Source organism: Temnothorax longispinosus, chromosome 9 (assembly GCF_030848805.1).
Source record: "Temnothorax longispinosus isolate EJ_2023e chromosome 9, Tlon_JGU_v1, whole genome shotgun sequence".
NCBI lineage: Eukaryota > Metazoa > Arthropoda > Insecta > Hymenoptera > Formicidae > Temnothorax > Temnothorax longispinosus.
In genome coordinates this window covers 6,027,453-6,051,964 of record NC_092366.1, presented here as the reverse complement: position 1 = coordinate 6,051,964, position 24,512 = coordinate 6,027,453, and the positions used below count along the sequence as shown (strand labels likewise).

At 47.6% G+C, this 24,512-nt stretch overlaps 3 protein-coding genes across 11 annotated transcripts in view; all 3 read left to right on the top strand.

Moving 5' to 3' along the window:
• Positions 1–6,183, top strand: part of LOC139818615 (protein groucho) — a 68,059-nt gene extending 61,876 nt beyond the window's left edge. For 4 of the 6 annotated variants that reach the window (XM_071787399.1, XM_071787402.1, XM_071787397.1 and 1 more), the window contains exons 8-13: positions 1,092–1,211; positions 1,301–1,583; positions 1,683–1,941; positions 2,067–2,345; positions 2,685–3,288; positions 3,424–6,183. In XM_071787399.1, coding sequence (XP_071643500.1) covers positions 1,092–1,211; positions 1,301–1,583; positions 1,683–1,941; positions 2,067–2,345; positions 2,685–3,288; positions 3,424–3,531 — 1,653 coding nt within the window. In that variant the 3' untranslated portion in view covers positions 3,532–6,183. The remainder of the gene's footprint in view (positions 1–1,091; positions 1,212–1,300; positions 1,584–1,682; positions 1,942–2,066; positions 2,346–2,684; positions 3,289–3,423) is intronic. The other 2 variants (XM_071787401.1, XM_071787400.1) reach the window with 1 other exon arrangement.
• A 1,679-nt stretch (positions 6,184–7,862) lies between these two features.
• On the top strand, positions 7,863–9,852 carry Mbd-like (methyl-CpG-binding domain protein 2). 3 transcript variants are annotated; one of them, XM_071787405.1, is made up of 5 exons: positions 7,863–8,103; positions 8,306–8,438; positions 8,765–8,818; positions 9,210–9,455; positions 9,592–9,852. In XM_071787405.1, exons 1-5 carry the CDS (start codon positions 7,979–7,981, stop codon positions 9,688–9,690), a joined length of 657 nt encoding a protein of 218 aa, XP_071643506.1. In that variant the 5' UTR covers positions 7,863–7,978; the 3' UTR covers positions 9,691–9,852. The 3 variants fall into 3 exon arrangements, with proteins under 3 accessions (XP_071643506.1, XP_071643505.1, XP_071643507.1); XM_071787404.1 differs by having other exon boundaries at positions 7,864–8,103; positions 8,294–8,438; XM_071787406.1 differs by lacking the exon at positions 8,765–8,818 and having other exon boundaries at positions 7,864–8,103; positions 8,294–8,438.
• An 8,403-nt stretch (positions 9,853–18,255) lies between these two features.
• The window catches only part of LOC139818591 (RNA-binding protein MEX3B-like), a 41,184-nt gene continuing 34,927 nt past the window's right edge, over positions 18,256–24,512 (top strand). The window contains exons 1-2 of one of the 2 annotated variants that reach the window (XM_071787359.1): positions 18,265–18,397; positions 19,317–19,648. In XM_071787359.1, the coding sequence (XP_071643460.1) occupies positions 19,351–19,648 (298 nt within the window). In that variant the 5' untranslated portion in view covers positions 18,265–18,397; positions 19,317–19,350. Of the gene's footprint in view, positions 19,649–24,512 lie in introns of both variants that reach the window. The other variant, XM_071787357.1, reaches the window with a different exon arrangement.

Here is a 24,512-nt window from a genome sequence, read left to right as displayed (position 1 = left end):
AGGAGATTTACTTCGACACCGGCGGCGGTGGCTGCGAGGGGATGCGACAGGGTGGTTTACGGGTTTGCAAAGATGGGGTGCACAGTTATCGGGGACAGGGAAAGGGCTCTGCCGCACTTATATTACATACACCAAGCATGCGGACGATGTCGCGATGCTCTGTCGACCGTATCGACGACGAAACTGCCGCTCGTAAAGCTTCCGGTCGATGATACCTCTGACTCGGGGATCCCGAGCGAGCATTTTGAAAGATGCATCTTTTCACGTTTTATGAAGATTGTCAGCGTTGATGATCTTCCTCTCAATTTTACGCGATCGCGTCGAAGTAAGAAGAAGAACAAGGTCTCGGCGTAGCGATAACCAATCTTCGCGTTGTTCATCAATGTCTATACGATTCTTATCTCATATTTACATTTCTCATATTAAAACTTAAAGTCCTCTCTGGCTGATTAAATTTCTCGGGAAAAGGGTTTATCCTCGGGTTTATTTCAATTCATATATAAGCGATTATTGAAGAGGCGCGATGAAATAAAAAAAGGAGCCGATAAAACGCCTAAGATATTCAAGTACTTTCGCATTTGGAAATGCATGCCGATATTTTTCTCGGCACTCGTGCATAATACGATAGAAAAAAAAAAAGCAGGATTCTACGATCCGCTCTATTATTCTTCGTTCGCCTCGGAGCGAAATGGAGGTCGTACGGGTCAGGAGGGATAAGTAATTCCGTCGATGCCTCTTCCACCCGTCCGACGGGAAGGTCGTTTTATTTAATCGCGAAGGAGGTAGGAAGGAATTTAGTCGTTCTACCCTCCATCCGTTCGACCATCCCCTCGGTGGCGCAAGAAGTCCTTCGTTCCCGATACTTTTCCGTGGAAATCTATCGAGGAGGTAAAATCCGGCGCAGCCCGTAAAAATCTTGGACGAATAAATCCTGTAAATCTCCGTAATCGGATTAACCGCGCTAAACGAGAGAGCGGATCGTATCTTTCGCGTTGATAAGGAATTCTATAAAAATCATAACGTCCTCGTTGAACGACCCCGTTAAAGATCCCGGATCTTAAACGCTGAATGTCGATCGTCTTTTGTTGCAGAGAAACTCGATATCGCCGGCAGAACGGGAGAAGTACAGACCGCGCAGCAACCCCGATCCTCAGCACGAACATCTACTGGGGAAGAAGCTGAAAAAGGAGCAGGACAAGGACATAGGCCATGTAGGTATCTAAGATTAGTGCTCCATGCTCCATGCTCCGCGATCCGCGGTCGTCCGTCTTAATAAAGCCGTGCGTGTTCTCCCCGACAGCAAAGCGATGGTGAAAAGAGCGACCAAGACCTGGTGGTCGACGACGCGAGCGAGGGTCCGACCAGTCCGGCGGCGAACGGCACGGCGTCGCCGCGAGAGAACGGTCTCGACAAGTTGGGCCCGTCCTCGGTGCCTCTAAGCGGCCAGGTGAAGAAGGAGGTACCACCCCCGTCACCCAGAAGTGGCACCAGCAGCAACGCGAGCACGCCCTCGGCCAAGAAGATGGAAGAACGCGAGAAACCGACGACACCGATCTCGAAACCGGTCACACCGACGTCGGCAGGTACGGAATTATTCGAGATTTTTCAAGAGCCAGAATAAAGACTGGATAGAAAGGAAGAAAGTTTTGAGAAGTAATCGAGTTTGATCGACGATATCGTAGGTAGCAGTTCCGGCTCTGGTGGCCTGAAACCATCGAGCTCCAGCAAACCGTTGGTCTCGGCTTCAGTGGTCGGCCCTTATCCGCCGCACTATCCGCCACCACATCATCCGTCCGCGGGACCTCACGTGGACATGCTGGGTTATCCCCAGGCGGCGCTCAACGGTGGTTACCCCACGAGACCACCCCTTCAGCAGCTTTACGATCCTCATGGCAGCATGAGAGCACCGCTCGGACCGATCATTCCTCCCGGTGGTAAACCGTGAGTGTTCTTTCCTTTCCTAATTCGCTGTCGTCTGTCTCATCCGCGCGCCACTTTATCGCATATACGTATAGAATATCGTTTGTCGCTGTATCGCTATTTATGAGATGATGTTTTTTTCGTAGCAGTGCATACAGTTTCCACGTGTCCAGCGAAGGGCAGATGCAGCCGGTGCCGTTCCCGCAGGACGCTCTCATCGGCCCGGGCATTCCGCGTCACGCACGTCAAATAAACACGCTCACTCACGGTGAGGTAGTCTGTGCCGTGACAATCTCAAATCCGACCAAATACGTCTACACCGGCGGCAAAGGCTGCGTCAAGGTGTGGGACATTAGTCAGGCTGGCAGTGCTAGCGCGAAACCTGTCTCTCAGCTCGATTGCCTCCAACGGGACAACTATATCAGGTCAGTGATGGTAACACGTGTCTTCATTCGCAATTCGTGACACATTAACTCCCGCATCGAACGCTATATGCGGTCGATGTAATTAATTTCTGACTCTGAATTCTGGATGACATTTAGTCGTGTCCGCCGGCTGTATATCACGTCGAAGCAGCGCGGCATCGATTTATCACGTGCATTTTCCGTACGCATTTACCACCCTTCCCGACTTCCTCCCTCTCTCTCTCTCCTCGCGTACCGTAGAACCGCGTCGCGCGACCGTAGTAATTATTTAAAAGCGCGCATAAGTGGCGGTATTTAATAGAATTAATGTAACGCGACGCTCGTTGTTCGTGTCATTAGGTCGGTGAAACTGTTGCCAGACGGCAGAACTCTGATCGTGGGAGGCGAGGCGAGTAATCTCAGCATCTGGGATCTGGCAAGTCCGACACCGAGAATCAAAGCCGAGCTGACCTCCTCGGCGCCGGCGTGTTACGCCCTGGCCATCTCGCCGGACTCGAAGGTCTGCTTCAGCTGTTGCAGCGATGGCAACATCGCCGTGTGGGATTTGCAGAATCAGACGCTGGTTAGACAATTTCAAGGTCACACGGATGGCGCGTCGTGTATCGACATCTCCGCCGACGGCTCGAAACTGTGGACAGGTGGTCTCGATAATACTGTGCGATCCTGGGACCTTAGGGAAGGCAGGCAGTTGCAGCAGCACGATTTCACGTCACAAATATTCTCTTTGGGATACTGCCCCACCGGCGAATGGTTAGCCGTGGGTATGGAAAATTCGAACGTCGAAGTGCTCCATGCCACGAAGCCTGACAAATATCAGTTGCATCTGCACGAATCTTGCGTGCTGTCGTTACGTTTCGCTTCGTGCGGCAAGTGGTTTGTCTCTACTGGCAAGGACAATTTACTTAATGCGTGGCGCACGCCATACGGTGCCTCGATTTTCCAGGTTAGTATCACACATATCGTATCACATATCATCGCAAATTGCGGATTTTGTTTTGACGCCAATCTTGCGCGTGATCCGTTATTGTCGCTTTTCTCCGAGTATAATACTGTAAACGTTTTTTTTCTCTTTTTCCAGTCGAAAGAGTCGTCTTCGGTGCTTAGCTGCGATATTTCTACGGACGACAAGTACATTGTGACCGGATCTGGCGACAAGAAAGCCACCGTCTATGAAGTGATGTATTGAGCCACGTATTGGCTTGATGATACAGTCTGACAGATATACAACATCGATTGAAGTTTCTCGTGACATTAAGTGTGATTGACTCATGACGGAGGAATTAAAAAAAAAATAGTTTTTTTTACTCCCTAAATGTGACTTGAAGCATCAGCTGTACGGCGAATTATGAAGTTTAACAAGAATTGATAAGACTTGATCGATGTACTACGGTCGCTACATTCAGAAACCGAATTAAATTTTACATTTCCGTAATCCAAAAAAGAAAACTAAATTATATTCGAGGGATATAGTATATAAATTATGGGGATATATAAATATATATATATAAAGATTGCAGCATTTAGCTGTATAAGATTGTATAGAACTTAATAATCGTAAGTAGGAGATGAAGTGAATGGAATATGAGAGAGAGAGAGAGAGAGAAAGAAAGAGTACGTATGTGAGACAAATGCGTGTAAGTACCCTCCGTCTGTATTTAGCGTGGGAGGCGATGATGAAGTCGCTTGTGTAATATGTTACTGATGTAATATAGAATCTTTATAATTAGGTCCTTTTGCACGTGATCGTGAAGGAAACGAAGCGAAGAATTGAGCGCATTTCGTCGGGTGAGGTCGTTCTGTTGCGATAACGCGAAAATTCGCAGCGACGAAACGAACCGCCGCGGTGAAATACCTGAATACGTACGGAATGCTGATCTAGTGTTGTAGACTTGTCAAAGTAGGGATGTATGTTGTGTCGCAGAATTATACATAATATATTGAGCACACATGTAGACAGAACGTTTACGTCATGTAGCGGAGAAACTGTAGGGCTATGAGAAACCGATGAGTATCGATCACGCTAACAGTTGTTGAACGTACGCGACGCTGCGTTCGTTCGGTATCGAAGCCAGTGATGTGATCTTTGACATTTCTACCACCGATAAGAGGAATAATTTGTACTTATTACACCTTCAGTTTTAAATACGGTTCTTTTATAATTATATGGCACTGTTGCGTCTGCCGTTAAGACTTTATTGTAATTGAGATTTTATAAAACGTGTCGATGAAGAAGGACGGTGATAAAACAAAGAAAAAAAAAGAACGACGAAAGATACTTTTCGATCTTTTGCGGTAATTATGAAACTGGCTTTCATACGCCTGTTAAGGTGCCTTTTCACGTTGACGCTCGATCGGCTCAACGCTCATTTTCAGTGAGCAAAAATCTTCAGAAATAATATTTTTATTTATATATATATTCGTAAAATATTATTACTTGAAGATATTACTTGAAAATAATTAATATTTTACGTATTTCGAAGCCTATTTTTGATTGTACTGAGACGATCAACGAGTAACGACGATTCAGCGTCAACGCTGGATGTTGAATATTCAGATTTATTTCTTGACGCTAGCGTCAAAGCGAAACCACGTGACCCTAGAAATAATATTTTTTACTTATTTATATTATATAAATAAATTTATATATATATATATGAATAAAATATATTATATTTGAAGATTTTTTTCTCGCTGAAAATGAGCGTCGAGCGTCAACGTGAAATGGCACCTTTACGAGCGGTATCGAATACAAATAGGAACTCTATAAGTTGCGCCGAACGCGCAATCGGATACTTGATACAATGTACATTGTTTGCGAGTCTTGACTGCCATAATAGGCATATACATACTACGCACACGCATATACGCGTAAACAAACACGAACGAGCGGACCACGTTCGTGGGCGGATTTTGCAGAATATTCGATAAAGTATTTTTGTGACTAATTCATCGTGAGACCCTAGGCTTAACCATCGAGCAAACCCGGTCGAGCGTGATCGACCACGCGCGCGTCTGCATCGACGACTGCAGAGACACGATATATGTAAAATGAGGCGAAACACACACTTGGATTCTTACAACCGCCCTTCGGTGCAGGTTACAAAGCCGGAGGTGTGTGCATCTGGACTTTTAGGGTACTAGCTAGCGCATTATTATTCGGAGGCCGTATGGTGAAAGCGGGTGATGCGTAATGGAGATTTATATTTTGTTACAGGAAGGCACATACAATTACACACACACATGTTGACATCCGCTGTGACCGTCCGAAATTCAAAACGCCACGATAATATAATAACTGCCGCGATAAGAACTTTGCATTGTAACGTGGTTTAGCATTCGCCGGTCGCGGAATTGAACCGGATAAACGTACCCTCGATTTTGGACGATCGCAGCCCCCCGTTCATATAGACCAATAGAGAAACAACGATACCTCAAGAAGACTCAATAGTTAATTATCTCTAATCTCATCGACTTGTACAGAATCGATATTCTTTTACAGTTGAATAACACACGCACCGTGAAAAAAGAAAGCATTACGCGAGACAAAAAAAAGATCGCATAGCCACGACAATGATTGTACCCTGCCTCTCCCTCCATTCCTCCCCTTTTCCTACCTACCCACCCTTTTCCCCATCGAGAACCGTAATACCGTTGAATTGCGTCTCCGTGCTCGCATTTTGCACTCCGCGAAAGCGTACGAAAGCCGCCGTGGGAGAGAACATACGTTCGTAATAAACGGAAGACAGGCAGCGTTAATCTTTTTCCAAGCACTGTTCAAGTTGTTCCTATAGCTACGCGAAAATTGTTTCTTTCGGCAATTAAATCCTCTATATCTATATATACAAAGGGTTGACGTCATTGCGCTCGCCGACCTGTTCTCCCGATCCTTCTAATCTTTGTGGAATATCATAAAAATCTCGGAAATAGAAGCAATGATATTGGAAGCATTTTAATCTCGAAACCTTCGATTTGATGATCTGAGGTCTTCATTAATATATTCGATGTTAACCCTCTGTGGGCGCGTGGGGTGTACTTTACAGTCCACAACAACTTATAAAAAATGAATTTATTTCAGAGGATTTATTTCAATACAGAACAAATTATTGAAAGAACATTTAAGATTAAAGTATGTGCAACAAATGAATAATATTAAACGGAATGATTGATTTAATATTCATAGCATAAATATAATGTGGGATGTAATTTACACCCAAGCGTTCACTGGAGGGTTAACAGTAGAAATTTTTTGACAACCAACGATTTTCGCGCAACTTTTATTAGGCAAATTTTTCTTAATAAATGTTCAGAGATAAATATCAATGCAAAAGAACTCTAAAATTTGAATACATTCGTCAACTGAAAAGAATCCTTACAAGTAAACCGATAAAACGATACAAGACGGTATATCTAATCTCAGAAGAAATTTCTGAAATAGAATTAGCACTTGAAAATAAAAAGAAATTATTTAAGGGGGTCATCCCGTGTGACGGCTTCAAAAAATCGATTTTTTTTGCATAAATTTAATCTAGAGCATGCATAGAATATACTGGCAAAGTAATTTTCCGAAATTTGAAAACTATATGTGTAAATTTTTTTATTTAAAAATATAGCGTCGATGGCGAGTTACATCACTGGAATGGCACCCATGTAAAAAAAAGCAGACAAACGGTGCCCACGATTCCGGCAGACTGGTTTATCTGAAATCAAAAAATCAAATTGCATTTTAATCTATAGGTGAATGGCTATCGTGGCAACTAGAATTTTTAAAAAATATTGAACCGTTTTCTGTCCGCATAAAAAAATAGTCGCAAAAAATCATGCTATTTTGAGTTATAATTTTTAAAAGCATGCGAAAAATTGAATTTTTAATATTTTCAAAAAATCCTAGTTCCCACGATAGCCATTCACCTATAGATTAAAATGCAATTTGATTTTTTGATTTCAGATAAATCAGTCTGCCGGAATCGTGGGCACCGTTTGTCTGCTTTTTTTTTACATGGGTGCCATTCCATTGATGTAACTCGCCATCGACGCTATATTTTTAAACAAAAAAATTTACACATATAGTTTAAGATGTAATAAATATATAGTAAAAATTTGGAAGCTCTGTATTTTTTCATTTCGCCGCAAAAAAATGCAAAAGAAACCTTAAAAAAAAACGGTCGTCACACGGGATGACCCCCTTAAATTCGACGATTCACTCAGGATCGACTGAGGGAGACTTCATATAGTAAAGAACGAAACTTATATCGAGGAGTACAAGAGTTTAATTGAAAGCAACCATTTGTAGAAGAAAAGAATTATTTTATTATCGCATCTATGTCCGCGTCTTAGGCTCGTATTAGAATTTCATCTCGCTTTCAAACATAGAAATCTCTCACGTGTTCAATGAACTCCGCGCAGAACGATGCGGAACGGGAGTGCACGTGCGTGACGCGCGCACGTGCATTCTGTTTACCGGGAGGTGCTGCCTCTGCCGGCGACTCGTTGAACTACGTACCGTCACTACACCGTCGACGCGCACGACGCTTCAATATGGCCGATAGTGAGGCTGCGGCACGATTACGGTACGTTCGCGGCCGTAATTATTTTCGGAGGATATTCGCGCAGTGTAAAGACAGAAACCCGCAACGATGAACATGTCCGTGGAGAAGAAGAAGTACCCCTCGGCGTTACCGATCAATTGGCCCCCGAGGGAGGAACCGTCGAGGAAGAGTCAGAATCAATTGGCTTCCCCGGGGAAGGATTACTATTACAAGTAGGTTGAATAAATTTTCGAGAGAAAGATTCGCTCGATTTCACGCAAGTGCGCGACGCGCGATTCCTCTCGGACGGATATTTCAGATCGAGAGTAATTTTCATGGACACGCAGGTTCTCGAGTGCTGCGAATCGTAACCTCGATGACAGCTATCGTCTGTTGACTAATGACGCGCGGCTTTGTTTTCAGCCGCGGTGTCAGGATCAACGACGCGACTCTGGTGCCGCCGATCAGGCAAACGGCGTCGATTTTTAAGCAACCGGTGACGATCTACAAGACGCAAGAGGGCAAGGTGAAGGATGTCAAGCATTGCCCTCAGGAGAAGCCGAAGCAGGTCAGTTTACGCAGCAAATTGCGGTTGACTGTACGCTAATTGGACTGTCGAACACCTTAATGTGTCAATGAATCGAATCCTTTTGGTACACCGTATCCCCATCTATTCACATATGTGATATAGTCTAATATAGTCGCACACTTATAATCTTATGAGTATATTCATGGATTTATTGTCTTATATATATTGTCTTGTATATGGAAATCTTTCTAATCCCTGTATCCCTCATGCCTGCAAAATACACTTTGTCTGCTTACACCCATTCACTTGTATTGCTCGTTGTTAGCTATCCTTGTAAATTCACAACTGTCAAATCGTTGCTTTAGGAAGGAGCCGATAAAACTGACGGCAAATATGGCTCCCAAGATAAGCCTAAGCAGGTAACTCTGAACATGCAATCATGAAATTGTCAATAGTTTTTGTTTTTTTTTTCTCTCTGTTACGTTTTCAGTGGCAAATGTTATTGATTATTAGATCTTAATAATAACATTAAAAGCCAATCTTTTTAATATATAAAGACAAGTGGAGAAAAGTGTCTTATAGTTATACCATCCCAATTTTTGTTTGAGTAGAAATATGAGTTAATCGGTGGTGGTTGGTGGTGGTACTCAATAAAAACGTTTATATGTTGAAACTTATATGTTGAAATAATTTAATTTCATGTAATGAGATATTTGTAACTTGTAATATTTTTTTATTTTTTTTTTGTAGAATAGCGTATGCTGAGTATAAGACGATTAATAAATGATAATCAAAATGTCGATCTTCCAGCTTTTCTGGGAGAAACGTTTGGAAGGTTTGCGAGCGTGTGACCCCGACGGTTATGAATTTGATGCGATGGATCTGCCAAAGAACTTGAAGCCAGTAGGACCATATATCACGGAAGAAACGTTGCTCCAAAGTGTGGCCACTGCATTGCACGTATGTACTCAACCGGTCACGGGACAAACGGGATCAAAGACAGCTTTAGAGAAGAATCCTGGGGTATTTCTCAATCCTGATCAGCCACTAGTACAGGTAGAGTCGATAGCCGAACATCTTAATTGGCGTGAAGAATGCCCCATAAAATAGTATCATCAGAACGATTGACACCAATATTGTGAATTTTTAACATTTAGTTAATAGTATTAATGAATAAATTATTCTGTTTAAGGCGGTCTCGATAGCGGATGAGGATATAAGGAAACAAGAAGACAGAGTGGCTGTCGCAAGAAAAAAATTACAAGATGCCCTACGTGCTTTTCAAACCTAGATTATAGGAACTCGGTGCATTATTATTATCACTTGCTCATTTTTTAGTTTTAAGTTCGTTATAAATTATATCATACCACTTTTTGTAATAAATGTTTTTATAAAAAAAAAAGAGAAATGAGGAAAAATGGAAATCTGATTAAGATGGAAGAATCTGATGATATATTTAAAGTATAATTATTGATTTTTTCCAAATATGTAACATATATTTTAACGAAATTTCTCGAAACGGAATAAGGTCGGAAGTGCACGAGAATCGACCGTATGGCTGTGCTGCTCTTCTAAAGAATTTCGACGAGTTTCCATTATAATTCGAGAATAATTTGGTTTGCAGCGCTTCAAATGGCTGATCGCCATATGCCTAACATTCCCTGTGACATGCAGGATATCGATCCAGCTAACGATGTGCTCACGGAAATAACAATTTCTCAGATTTGGTTTCGGCAGATGCCATATTTAGTTCGTATCAAACATATTAAATTAACGCACGAAGTACTGAATTACTGAAAGTAAATATTTAAGAAAATTATATTGATCGATATTTTTCAATCCAATGAATAGAGATGTTGTTTTCGAACAACGTGACGTGTTTAATCTAAAAAATCGATACTGTCCGTGCAATAAATTGAGAATCGGGTTAATAAAACGTCTACATTAATTATGCAAATTGCCGCGTTTAGTTCTGCCTGAGAAAGGCCGCGCGGGAATTGACCGGTCTTGAAATATCGCGTCGAATTCGAGCATGGCATGTCATCGTCGCAGGAAATAGCCTGCACGGTTCAATAAAACCTTTGCCAAGCTATCAGCGGCCTAGGATAGAAAACGTGAGATTTTAAAAAACTTATCAAAAGTGGTTTCGAGAATTATCCTACCGTGCGTCATCTCCCACCGGAAATAAGTTGTATTAACCTAGCTACCTGTTAAAACTTGTTTTTAGATATTTTCATTATAGAGATCCTCATAAATCTTGGGAATTAGGGACCTTCTTTTTTGTTGGACTCTGTTATTCTTGGTGACATATGAAAAATGGAAATATATATTGTTTCGCTTTATTTTTAGTTGTTTCGTCATTCCAAGAAAATCTATAGTAAAAGGACAACGAAAAGTAGAATTAGCCGTTTCAAGATATTTTAGTATGAGATATATTTCTTAGCATTTTCTATATATTGCAAAGGTACAGGCTAAAACCCTACGACATCCTATGGTGCAAAAACATTAGTAAAGAATTCTTTTAGGATCTTAGACGAAGAGCATGAATGGTTAATCGGGGACTTTATTTTCTCCCAGGAGGACTCCTCATTTTTTGAATGATTCTCAAAAACTATTTTCCAAAGATTTTGTTCCATACGAAAGTATTTTCTAATCGTGTCGCATTAAAGTACCGTGCACCGTGTGTTACTATATAGTGTTCGAGGCGTGCATTGTGCCGAGTGCAGTTGTGTATCGAATGCTGGGCCCCAAGGCCCTCTGGGAATCGGTACGTGCCCAGGGCCCCGCACAAAAGAATGCTCAGGGCAGGTATACAGGCAGGCGTCGGTTTTCAGGTAAGCATAAGCGGGGTACCAGGTGGTAACCTCTTTTTTTCTCTCTCCCTGCTTGCCCCCGTCCCCTTCTGCCCTGCCCGGCACCTCACCACCTTCGACCAACAGCTGTTTCCCTCCGCGCGGGCAAGGGTCGCTCTCTCCCTTATTGTCAACCAGACGAACAGCCGTTCTCGCCCCATCGCCGGCGTGTATACGCGGGGCACATGTCCCAGTTTAAATCGTTATAACTCGTCGAACACATGACTCGACCCGACGATCCATCCGGTCTAATCGGCACACGTACGGCGGCGCGGTATCGTGAGTACGAGAACGCAGCCGTGGCATCGTCGACATCGGGAGTTCAACACCGAATGTCTCCTCTGCATCCCGAGTCTGCATCCCGAGCGATCAATAGCGCTATCGCGTGTTCTTTGCAATAATTTATGCTCACGGAGACGACATTCGGCCCACCGAGAAAACGCCGAGAGAGAGGCAACAATGGGAGCGGTGTATAAAATCGTGGAGCGAAATCATAATGCACTAATCGCGAAATAAACACCCGGCGATTTGAATAATTATAGCTGATTGACGCATATTTGCGATCGTTACCGAAAAGTCCACGATTCTAAATACATCGTGGATTTCTCTAGGATGTCGCTTGGGATATGCAGCGTGGAATTTAATTATGTATATTGTATATACTGTATACATACATGCATATGTATGTATAATGAACGTCGCGCATGTGAATATATAATGCGCATATCATGCGACGGATGAGGAATTGAAATCGCTACGGGACACGTCCCGAAATAATCTCACTTACCGCCCCGCATGCGCGTGCATAATTCACGCAAATTTTTGCACCGCGCTTGAACGTCAAACACGATGGTCGGTACCGCAACATTATGCTCAGTTACGCGGGATTTAATTCCGCGTCCCGCGCGCACGATTCTCTCTCTCTCTCTCTCTCTCTCTCGGGTGCTCTCACTCGATAGATTATTTAACGCGTGCTTGATCAGCTTGATGCAACGGCGATCTATGCGGTGGCGGCGACGACGGCGGCGTCGCATCGCGTGTAAAGACCTTATCTGGAGCACCATCGAAGATTACATCCTCCGCTGTCTTGGACGTAATATAGCCGATGTATAAATAGACGCTCCTCTACGGCGCGTTATCGATCTTTCGCGCCAGGCAGTATATTCGACCATCGGAAGTTGACCGACTTGACTATACTATTTGTATCGGGGTTACTGGCCGCAAAGTATTTCGGATTTATCTCGTCGCGAAGGGACGCGGACGAGGAGACGACGCGATTTTTAAGTCTCGATTGACAATCGCGCGGCGAAAGCCGACGGCGAGTAGGAAAACGACGAATAGGTGACTCGGGCTGTGCGGGCCTCGGAAAGGAGAAGAAGGAGGAGGAGGAGGCGTTGGTCCATCCAGCGTGTTTCGCACGGAAGAACAACTGCGGGACCTTCGACTTCCAACAACGGCTGCTATACGTAATCGACGTCGACAGACTTTCTCTCTCGCGGACCCGCGAGAGGAGAGGAGAGCGGGCGTGTGCCTATAACCGATCGTGCTCTTTCCATTTTCACCGGGTCCCTCGACGTCGCGTCGTCGCGTCGGTGGCGGAGAGAAACACACACCTATATCTCCGTTTCCGTTTTTAACATATCCCCATACCGTTTCAGCACAAAGAGCACAATAATTACGTAAAGTATAAAACGGTATAAAAGGGAGCCATTGTAAGGGAAGGTGAAAGAAAAAAATATTTTTAGCTCGTTTCCGATTTAAACTTTCGAGTCTTTTCTCGTCACGACGCGTAATATAACGATGCAAATTACGTGCATCTCTCTTTGACTCCTCTGACGCGTTTGCGAATTACGTAATATTTTCTTTACAGCTATATGCTCGCGTGGAACAACGTCCGCGAAAAATAACTATATTTTTATCCACCACGAGCCTCAAGCGAACGATCAATTTCAATGTCTTTTGATAATCGTCAAGCGAAATTTTTTCGAGCTTCCGTTTCGTATCTGCACGAGAAGACATGCGGGCACATGGGCCGATAGATCTCTCTTCCAGCCTGACTATATTACGGTTTCCGTTCGGCCCATTGTTCGTTTTCATGGAAAAAGAAAGAGGCATTCGGGTACGGAATGTATCGAATCGGTCTAAAAAGCGGACCTCCCTTCGGTTTTCCTTTGTCGCCACGTTTCCCTTTTGTATGAATGGCGCGCTCAGTTATTTTGCAGATTTTACAGACAGCAATGGAAACGTAAGAATGATTTTTCGATATCTACGATAATAACAATAGCTCGCGATAAGATAAATTGTTTCAGATTAGTTTTCCCATCTATGCGACAATGCGAGGGAGCTCGATAGCGTATAATAAACAAAGATGAATCAAGAAAAAGGCACGTGCACGATGAATAAGAAATATTTATAAACGTTTAATCGGATATTCTAGAATATCGTCTATATTTATAACGTTCATGGCACATCGCAGCAAGTCCGTTATCGAATAATAAATTCGAATTCTTATTATTTCTGGAAAAATTCGAAAGTATCAGCTTCCACTGCAAAGAACACGTTGGCTGTGCATGCTGCATTTCGAGAGAGAGAGAGAAAATTCTTCTCCGGCTTCGCCAGGCCAAAGTTTACAAAGGACTTGTACTTTGTCGTTCGACAATACAGCCGTAGGGGGTCCGACAAAGTTGTATTCTCGTAAAATCGAGAAGAGACAGTGAGGAATTTTCCGTTTTGCGGAGAAAGGCTTCGCCACGTCCGGACGCGAGTAAATCTTGCATCGGAAACTCTAAAATACTTCTGTTGCAGCCCCGGCATGGCATGCATCCTTTAACGGACATTGCGATTTTTACGTTTCCGAGAGCTTGCATTTTGCATTGGACTCTTACGAGACGGGCAAAATGGAGTTCGGGATTCAAATCGTTTTCTCAGCTGTAAGGGATCTTAGCGCGTGTAATCTTCGTGTATGCGTTCGAGATGAAACGGCCTCGAGTCCGCGCGCGCGGGCAGGCTTAAGCGTACCTCGTAGGGAACTCTAATAAGTGACAAGTGTTGCGTCTGCGGTGAAGAAAATGAAATTCCGCGAATGGACCCGGTGCGCACCGGGGGTATATTTAGAAAGGCGTTGCGCCTTTATCCGCGCTATCATCGTTTAACTGGCTATTTGTGTGTGTGTTTTCGCCGTTGTGCAACGGCCTCTCATAGTCCGCCACCGTTGCGGTCTCTCGGTAGCCAGTAAGGATATATCTCTGCCTTCTGTGCGCGCGGGCGAGCGTGGGCATCCGCCCGCAAGATTTTGTGGATAACCAGATATCGAATGGCCGGATCGATATACCGGCACATTGCGCGATAATTCGAGCATTGTAGTCCTCTCGGAGTCGCCTCGAGGGACACGGGGCACACAACACGTGATGGCGTTATAGTCATTCGGTTCGTGAAAGCCTTGTGTAACAGTTATCTATTAATAGTACGTAATTTCAGTACATTTCCCCGTATTCGGGCAGAATATTGCAACAGTTTCATTTCATCGCTTGATAAAAGCTTATATCGAGTATAAATTAGATAAGAAATTCTCGTTCAAATGTTTCTGCGACTAATGTCGTCGTCGTCGTCCTCGTCGTCGTCATCGTCGCCGACTCAGAGGCCAGCAATGCGGTTCTCCGGCGTTACTGCACCCCGGCGATCGAAATCGAAAGAAATATCCTCTCCGCCGAGTGCTCGAGCGAGGCACCGTCGCGGTCGCTTCGTATACCTTATATACGCGCGCGTGCACGATACATACACGCACTGGCCGCGCGGCGCCGGCGGTGCGTTTATCCGCGTGTAAGTACATCGGCGAGGACGAGGCGGCGTGGCGCACCACGGGAGTCGCCGGGTTTCGCCAAAGCAACGACAATGATCGCAACGTGGAAGGCAACCGGTTGCACGCCGTAAAAATGCGACGAGCGACGCGGAACACCGAGGAGAGGAGTCGGTTTAACGCGTCGGAGCGGCCAGAAAAGCTTCCTTTTCGGCGTCGAGGCTGTAGGTTCGGCCGTATCCTTTGACGCTGGGCATCGAGACGGTTCCACGACTCCCATGGGAGTCGTATCCTAAGTTAGCCTAAGTAGCAACAAGACGCCACGTGTTCGTGCGAAATTTTCCGTCGTTTCTACCTTTCGTCACATTTTCCTCGTCGTGAAACGTTCCTCGTGGAATTTTTGTAAACTCGGTGATTTTCGTAAATTATTTTTTTTTTACAAATCAATTAAATTCAATTTATCGGTGCTACAAGACTCTCTTTCTCCAAAATAATTAATCCTTGGATCTCTCGGTTCGGCGGAGATTATCGATCATCTTTCTCCGTTGCCCCGAATTAATCGACGCGACGCGTAGCGGCGATTGGCAACCGCGAGCATGACGCGTTTGCGCGAATATAATCCGTCCGTACGATTGCGTTTCGCCGTTTCGCATGCGAGGAAAGAGACGACCGTGGAGGGACGGGAGTTTGTAAAATCATACGTACGATAACGCCGAGGTATTTACGAGCGAGCCGCGAGAGCACGAGCAGTCGGCAGGTGCGATCGTTGGAGCAAAAGGTGGTTGGTTGTCTCGAGACAGCCTTGAAGGAGGAGAAAGAGAGATCGGCGGCGATGTGCACACGGGTCGTTGCTTTCGGCATGCGATGAGAAACAAAATTAGTCGCTCGCACCTTGGAGCGAATTCATCGTCAGGTAGGCCGATCGACGACGATCGCCGGTCGCGCCGAATCGCCGAGGTCTCTCGTCTCGCTCTCTCGCGCGAAAGCGCCGCGTCTCTCCCTCCTTGTCGGATTACGCGATTACGTCAAAGCCAACGGAGGCGCTCGCAAGGTGCGCTTTAACGAGCCGTCGCGCATCAGTCCGATACGTGGAAAACAATGAGTCGCGGGTATATATTCGGTGGATCCCTGGAACGGGCGCCCGCCGCGGCCGCTGCCGTCGCCGTCCCTCGTCTGTCCTCGAGAATGGAGGACACGGGGGCCGACGCCGCCGCCGCCGCCGATCCGGCGTGGGGCCTCCGGACTAAAAATCGAGCAATCGAGTGCCCGTGAGTGCTCGGTCGGAGAGAGGACGAAGGGTCGTCGGCAGAGAACAATGGATCACGTTTGCGCCTCGGTTCAAGGTCCGCGCGAACGAGCGAGCGAGCGAGCAAGCTCGCTCCCGCGAGCCGCGTCTAGATCGGTTTTAGAGAGACGGAATCCTCTTTTCACTCTTACTTAACGAAACCGCTAGTCGGGCAGGTGGTCGGTCGGTCGGCCAGGCCCGGTCGTGATTCGCGAATTAGGGGGAGGGAAGGGAGGAGGGGGCCGCCGCCGATTATATTGGGCCGCGACGGGCATTCGCTCTCGGCGCTCGGCCTTGTCCACGTCGGCGCGGACCAGGCATGTCGTGCGACGTCCTGCCGCGGGCTCGTCACCCGATAAATTCCGATTACTCATAGTTACACATCCCACATATCGATTATCGTCCATCTTTGCATGGGAATAGAAACGTAGCTATAATATATCTCTGCCACGAATATATTTGATATTTTACACATTCCACATTTTACGAAATGTAGAATTCGGAGGCTGATTTTTCCGATTGTAAGTATATTAGACTGCGCGCGTACGCAAAGAGAGTGAAAATTTAGACGGAGAATGGAAATTCCCTCGAATGCGATATATTGCCAAAATTAGGATGGGCGATATGCTGAAATGGGATAATGTTCAAAATCCTGTTAGCTAAACAGCAGCGTTGAAATCGTATTACATTGATCGCGAATGGCCAAGAGTGGTAGAGCTGATGGCGGTAACGCCGGTGTCGTCGGCCAAGGTTCAAGGACGATATAATCGAGGGAACTTAGCGCGACAAGTCGCGGGATCCTCGTCCCTCGGCTATCTGCGGAAAAAAAATCAATTAAGTAAATCGCGGGAGCGATAAACGCGGCGGATTCTCTCTCCGTTACGCTCTCCTGAGGGATACATTCGACCGGGATATCCAATTCGCAGTAATACGAACGCGCGATTTACTCATTTACTATCCAAACGCGACTCTCGCGAGTCGCTGTTATTTCGCCGTATTCGTAAACGTCTTTTCCCTCGCGTTCATCCCGCCTGCGCCGCTAAAACGGAGAGATAACCGCGTTAGCGCGGAAAAGTGTGTTGGCGCACCTCGCGCACGGATCGTGCGCGAAGCCCGTTGACGGCCCAGGGAGGAGAGAAGAGCAGAAAGAGCGTTATACGATCCACCTAGGTCGCTGCACTTTGACCCGTTCGACATTCGCGGGGAAAATCACCGTATATATCGCCGCGGACGACGTTTATTTCGCCGGGAGATCTTAAACTCTGTACATTCGAGAGTAACGCTTGATCGTGTTGCATATGTTACAAAATTGGAAGGGAGAATCGATTCGCGATCGCGACGGAGGCGCGTCTCAAGGGTTTCGTCGAGAGGCACCCTCCCGAGTCTCGGGGCCGGCTCTTAGGGGATTCGCACCCCCGGCGTCGAGCCAAAAACACGGTCGTGTTTTTTCAGTCAATCCCCTATACGGGTCGGGGATTCGTCCGTCCGCTCCGGGAAAACGGTGGAGCCGACCGCGTCCGGCGCGGAGGGACGTAAACGTTGGCGTTTCCACGGGGAAACTTGGCGAAGGCTCGAGCGGATGCACGAACGGAGGGGGTTGTTGCGCGTGGTGTGTACAATCGAGAACGGGAGTGCACGCATTCGTAGCGTCGAAGGAGCCGAGGCCGAGGAGAACGAGCGCGACGACGCGCCGCTCGCTCGCTCGCACGCACGCTCTCGCTCGCTCGCTCCCTCGCCGTTTGGCGTTTGCGTCGCGTTTACGTATTGCGGCGAGGTGCCGGTAGGTGCGCCGCGCTCGGTGGTGGGGAGGGGTGGCGCGTCCCACGTGACCCGGCCGGCCAATCGGGCGCGTGCATAGCCGGCGTCCGGCACATGGCGGCGCGCCGGCTTCGACAGCCGCCGCAGTCGCAGTACGTCGCAGTCAGTCGCAGTGGTAACACGAGCGAGAGGGTAGTTGCACGCGCCTGCCTTCGAGAGAGGAAAGATCGCGGTTGAAGAGAGGCGAAGAACGAGAGAGAGAAAGAGAGAGCGAGAGGAGCGTGGGACAGACCGAGGGAGCGAGGCGGTGAGGATCGCGAGCGGGAAAGAGAAAGAAGGGAGCGGAAACGGAGCGGACGAGCGCGCGCGCGCCCCTTGCCTTCGTTTTCAGTGTTTCGGTCTCGCGCCGCGACGGCTCGACCTCTCGAACGGCCAAGTCAGTCGGCCGGTGACAAGGCAGCCGTACAACGCGCGACACGAATCGTCGTTACGTCGCCCGTCGGTCGTCGGTAGAGTCGGGGAGAGCGAGAGAGAAAGAGAGAAAGATCGCGACGGAGAAGAGGAGGAGGAAGTGGAGGTGGAGAAACGAACGAACGAAAGCATCGGTCGAAGACCAAGCGACTGTACGAGTAACACGCGAGAGCGGAGCGGCCACGGGATCGCTCTTCGAACACGAACAACCGCACAAACCACACGCGCGTTCGGCGGCGGGACGAAGCAGTGGGGATATCGGGAAGGCCATTTTCGTTGCCGGTGCGTGCGTACGTGCGGCATAGACGACGCAGACCGGCGTGTGCCTCCCGGGCGAAGAGAACTCGTGCGCGACTGACCACTATTTTTCGCACTCCGCGTCGTCGTCCGTCGTCGTAGCTCGTCGTAGCTCAAGATACGCGTTGCGAGCGGAAGAGGTAATCGTGCCGACGGCATTCGTGCGTCGAATTTCCGAGTTTTTTTTTTTTACGCGTACGTTACAGTCGCAGCGTAGCGTCGCGACGCCAGTTCCGGTGGAAGTTGTAATCCTTCGTCGCGTCGTTCCCCGCACGTCTTCGAGGCAGCGCGGAACCGAACCGCTCGTTTGTTCGATAAAAGAGAGGACTACGTCGTGTCGTCGTCGTCGTCCCGGTGAACGGGTGTCCCGGTCGACCGCAGCGCGCGGACTCTAGTGCAACGTTTTCAACGAACCCACGCCACACCATCGCGTCAACGTCGTCTGTCGTCTTTTCCAGTGTCGCACGATACGAGAATTTGTAATCGACCGAAATGCCGACGAGTTTGTTCAGCGAGATGGACCGGGGCTCGAACGGCGGCAGCGCCGGCGTCACCTTCGAGGAGCAGCGCGCCCTGCAGCTCGCCTTCGAGCTGTCGATGCTCGGCATCCCGGAGGGCTCGTCCGGATGCCCCGGCGCCGGCACCGGGAACGGCACCACCAACGATCCGGACCCGCTGCAAGCCGCGCCGGCCGTCTTCGAGGAGGCGCGTTCCAAGAAGAGCCAGAACATGACCGAGTGCGTGCCGGTGCCCAGCAGCGAACACGTGGCGGAGATCGTCGGCCGACAGGGTAAGTGTCTGTGCATATATCTGTACTATTTGTATGTGCGTGTGCGCGCGCGTTTGGCTCGCCTGCGAAATCTTGCGTCTCTCTCCAGTCTATTCTCTTCGCGCCTTCTTTTATCCGGGCAAATTCTCTCTCGCGGCGCATTTACTGCCAGAGGACCGTCGTTATCAATCTCGACACGGCCGCGAGACGCGCGGGGGGTTACTCGAGAGAATCTCGAAATTCTCCCGGATAAATAATAAAACGATCAAAATTGCGAGCCTTGAAAAAAAAGAAAGGGATAGCCCGAGCGTAGACGTTGGATTTATTGCCATTTTCGTAATCGACGTTTTTTCTCGCCGGTTAAACGACACCGTGAGAAAGGTGTCCCTGGGACGACTCGAGGTCCCATCGGTACTTTTCTCAAAATCGCGTCGCGACGCCGAGCGTCATTTTCTCTCTTTTTTTTTCTCCCCCTTTCTTTCTCCTTCTTTCTCATCCCTCTCCTCTCGCGCGTCCCGGTCGGCGGAGCCGCGCGCGATTATAGCGCCACTGACAGTTCATTGGCACGGCCGTATAAACGCGACGCACGCCGCGGGAAACTTGATACCGGCCACGATAGAGCAATTAAATCCAATTTACGTACGAATTTCGTTTCGCGCGCGCGAGCGCGCGTGCGTGCGACTTGGACCGGGCGGGAGATCCGGTCCTCCCCCTCCCCGTCTCCTCCCACCCCGAACCTGTCGTAGGTCGCGGTCGTTACGGCCCCGTGCCTTTTCCTTCTTTTTTCCCTCGCCCGTTTCTCAACGACCGCGGCGGAATAGTGTGTTTACGATTTCTATCGCGCGATACGATGCGACACGATACGTCGCGCTCGCGCCAGCGCGACTCATAAATAAAGACGCGGTTATATTCTTGCATTGCACGGGCCCGGCCTACGCCGAGAGACCGATGACTCTCTCTCTCGGTCTCAACCTTGGAGGAGACCGGTCACCGTTCTGCGAAACGGCTAATTCGTCTCGCCGCGGCTTCTTTTATCCGTGCCGCCGACGAATAGTCCCTTCTTGCCTTTTTGTTCCGCCACGTTGCTCCGCCGAGCAAAATGCCCCCGAAACGGCATTGCGTTTCGAACAGCGCCGGAAATGCAACCGGACCGCCCGATGTGAAATTCTCAATTGGCTCAAGTGAAATGAAAGTATAACGATTAGAAAGGGCCTCGAGATGTGTCACGCAGCACACCTCGTTGCACTTTGCCCAAAGTCTTCCCCGAAGTACCAGGCATTTCGAGCCTTTTCTCAAGGCTTAGGCTTATCATTAAGGCTACTCGTTTCGAAGTCTCAATTAACCTTCGTAATGTTTATCACGCGTCGCACGATCGTCGTGTTTACGTAGTCGAAATCGGGAAGTATCGTATCCATAGACCACTTACTACGAGGAAAGAAGATATCTCGTTAATAAGAACGTACACGTCCTATATTTAATCAAGCGGCGCGCGAGCGATAAGAATCGTTCCTTCGTTTATTGAGCGATAATCTTGTCGACGAGGCAAGGAGGAAGAGAGGGCGGGGGGGGGGGGGAGACGCGCCCCCCATTGTCGAACGACGCGTCCAAGTTCCGTGCGCGTCTCGCGGAATGTTTAGAAATTCAAACAACGGCCGCGGCACGTGGCCTTGCCATTTAAATCTTAACGTCTGTCAGCGGCGATTGTGCGCCGATCAATACCGTTCGGAGAGAACCGACGTACGTACCCCACGTCCCCCGTGCATCGTTCGCGCCGCGTACGTGTGTATATGTATGCATGTATCTCGTGTGAAAAGTTTCGCGAATAGTCGGGTGAATCCGCGACGACGCCTCGTCGTGTTTCGGTCGATCGATCTTAGAATTCGAAGAATGAACCGAGTGAAACCGCTGCCGCGGCGAGATCGGAGACGCCGCTTTCCGTTGCGTTGGAGAGGAAGGAAGCCGGGGTACGGCTTCGCGGTCATCGTCACAACCGACCGCAGCTGATATAATACTGGCCTGCGACGACACGTCGGGCCCTCGACGCTCGCGGAGCGACGTTACAGTCCCGCGGGGTGTAGAGTCCGTCGCGCTTGAAATTCCGCACCTTGCCTCGAGAGTCGCGTCGTACGTGCTCCGCGTTCTCCCATCCGCTGCCCTTCCGGATCCCGCGCGTGCTTTTTAATCGAACGTTTTATCGCTCCTCTGCTCCGAGGTGAACTAATCGCGGTCCAAATTTTTCCAGAAAACTGATCCGACTCGAGTCGCCCGGCCTTCAGCGTAAATCGCTCCGTGTATCGTGTATGCCTTCGCGATGCGCTCGCGCGTCCGCTGCGACCATTGATCGACTCTCGTGAATGAGACGGTGACTGCACGCTGACTCGAGTTGCCACGTGTTTTTTTGTTTTTTTTTGTTTTTACGTGTTGCTACGAACGAACAGACAGGTATGAATAGTCCCTTCAAGATTTGGCTCGAAATTCCTCGAATTCTTCCGTTGACGCACCGTGAAACTGAATTAGACGATTTGTGCATATCCTGGCCTGGTTTCTCCGATACGAGATGCATTGCGTCTTGTAGATAGAGCCATGGTTCCCCGCCGCGGTCAGGCCGCGTCCGCCGCGAAACCAGTTTGACATACCTGGCGTGAATCATTGCGAGAGTTCGCCTGTTCGCGTGGCCGAGCGGCCCGCCGACTCTGTTCCGGCGGTTTCGCTCGTCGACGCTCGTCAGGATCTCTCTCCCCCAGAGATCGCGATCCTCCTGCGAAATGCGATTCGAATCGTGTCGATTCGACGATGACGTCTGATGAGTTTGATACGCCGTTCCATCGTGAGGATGTGGCTATTTGTTGATCATTTTCGTTCGCCGTGCCTCTCTTCGCCTCTCTTCTCCTCCTCTCTTCTTCTCGTTCTCGCATTATCTCTCTCGGGTCTCCGTCCCTTGCGATTGGCCGTTGTTGTCGGTTCTCTATCTTTCTCTCTCTACTCGACTGTCGATTATATACATCTCTTTCTCGTCTGCTCGCGGCTCTCCTGGACCGGAAGTTGTAATGAGTGCCTCTGTCGCCAGACCCATAGCCTCGCGTAGCATCGTGGCCAGCGATGACGTTACTTTGGAAATATCACGGCCGGTTATCCAGGTCGTTAGCTTGTGCACCGCGTGACTTCGAGAGGGAACTTGATTCACGAGAGAGAGAGGAATGGAAAAAAAAAAGGAAAAATATGTAATTGCACCTTCCAGGAATTGTGAGAGCGCAAGGAGCGGTCGTGTGCTATTCTGATGTAGAATCATCTATTTTGTTTTCTTTTTTCTTTAATTCCAACACTTTGTACATACGTCTTGTTTTTCAATTCTTGTATCCAGTTGGAAACTGTGAAATTTTCAAAATTATATTATTATATCTCTTTTTTAGTCTATTATTAAAATTATGTTCTTTGTTTTATGAAACATTTAGAAAATTACTGTTAAAAGATTAAATCTTACAAGTATTTTCGTGAATTGTAAAACTTCTATTTATGAATTCTACCATATTTTTTGTACATTTCTCATGCATGGGTCACCTTAATCACAGGTAATCTTGAGCTCACTTCCGCAGTCGTCCTAAATTCGGACTACGGAAAGAGATTGTTTGACAATCGTAAAGTTGACTGATAAAGGTACCGAAAAATGCGCGCTCGGCGTGTACGGCATATACGTAACGTTTCTCTCACAAAGCCGTGGAAAATTCAAACATAAAACGAAAGAAGGAGAGAGAGAGATAGGAGGCGTGGCCTTCCACGCGTATTGTTCGCGAGCACGTGCCGCATGTCCGCGGGTCTCGCGATCCTGCGCCACGCCGGCCAGGATTTTCTACAGAAACGGAAGATTTGTGTCACCGATGAAATCGTGTTAATGGGTTCCGCGTCGTCGTTAACGCGTCCTCGTGAAAAGCAAGGGGGAAAGAGACGCTACGGCGGCGGAAGGAGAAAGACGGGGAATCTCCTTCGGTTTTTACGACTCGTTCGTGGACGTAGACCGGGAACGCTCGGATAGGGTATACTGGTTATGTACGCGGTAATCTCACAAACACATACACGCACACGCTCATACACACATACACACATACATACATATACGAATCTGGAAATTCTGACCTCACCACGTGCCGTCTAGGATCTACTCTCTCTTTTCGTGAAATATCGCAATCTTATCAGCGGGGAATATGTATCTTAGGGAAAATATTTGTCAAATGACGTGGTTACCATCATTTTCTGTTTTCATTTTAGTTCGAATTATCGATGAAATTCTCGTTTTACATAATGTATTATATGTATGCTCAAGATAATGTTTCTTACATATCCAGATTTTTTGTATTTCCCCGCAACATGATAGCAGAAGAATGTATTTCCAACGAATGACTAATACAAGATAAGATTTAATACTTAATAAAAAAATTAAGTTTAATTATCAGGCATTCGGCCAACAGATGTACGTCTGACGACTTCGGGTTCTCATTATTCCTCCTTCGCATCTCTGTTTTTACTAGGCGTTAATCGTCGAGTGAAAAAAGGGAAACTTTCTTATATTTTCTAGATAATCGCGCGGCTAACGGCCGAGAACGCAGTAAGGCTCGTTTGCATTAATGAAGAGCGTCGACAAGTGCGCGTGCCGCGTTCCGATTTCTTCGATCATTTATTTTTACGTGGCAAGAGTGTGCCGGCCACTGTGTCAGTCATGTTGTCGATGGACGTATTGGGATTTACATTAACCTGAATTTATGTCATCATTTAACAGAAATTAATACTCCACGACTTTGTAGCGCGGCTTCTTTCGAGAGGTGCGGGAGAATCGCCTCTGCACGCGCGCATACAAATGTATTGCGTCGTATATTTCTCGATACACTCCGTG

What these genes read in the sequence shown, in the direction of transcription:
- Mbd-like (XM_071787404.1), top strand. Translation starts at nt 7,979, where the DNA reads ATGAACATGTCCGTGGAGAAGAAGAAGTACCCCTCGGCGTTACCGATC. An exon ending in GGGAAGGATTACTATTACAA is followed by an intron (nt 8,104 to 8,293) that starts GTAGGTTGAATA and finishes CTTTGTTTTCAG; the next exon opens with CCGCGGTGTCAGGATCAACG. An exon ending in CTGATCAGCCACTAGTACAG is followed by an intron (nt 9,456 to 9,591) that starts GTAGAGTCGATA and finishes ATTCTGTTTAAG; the next exon opens with GCGGTCTCGATAGCGGATGA.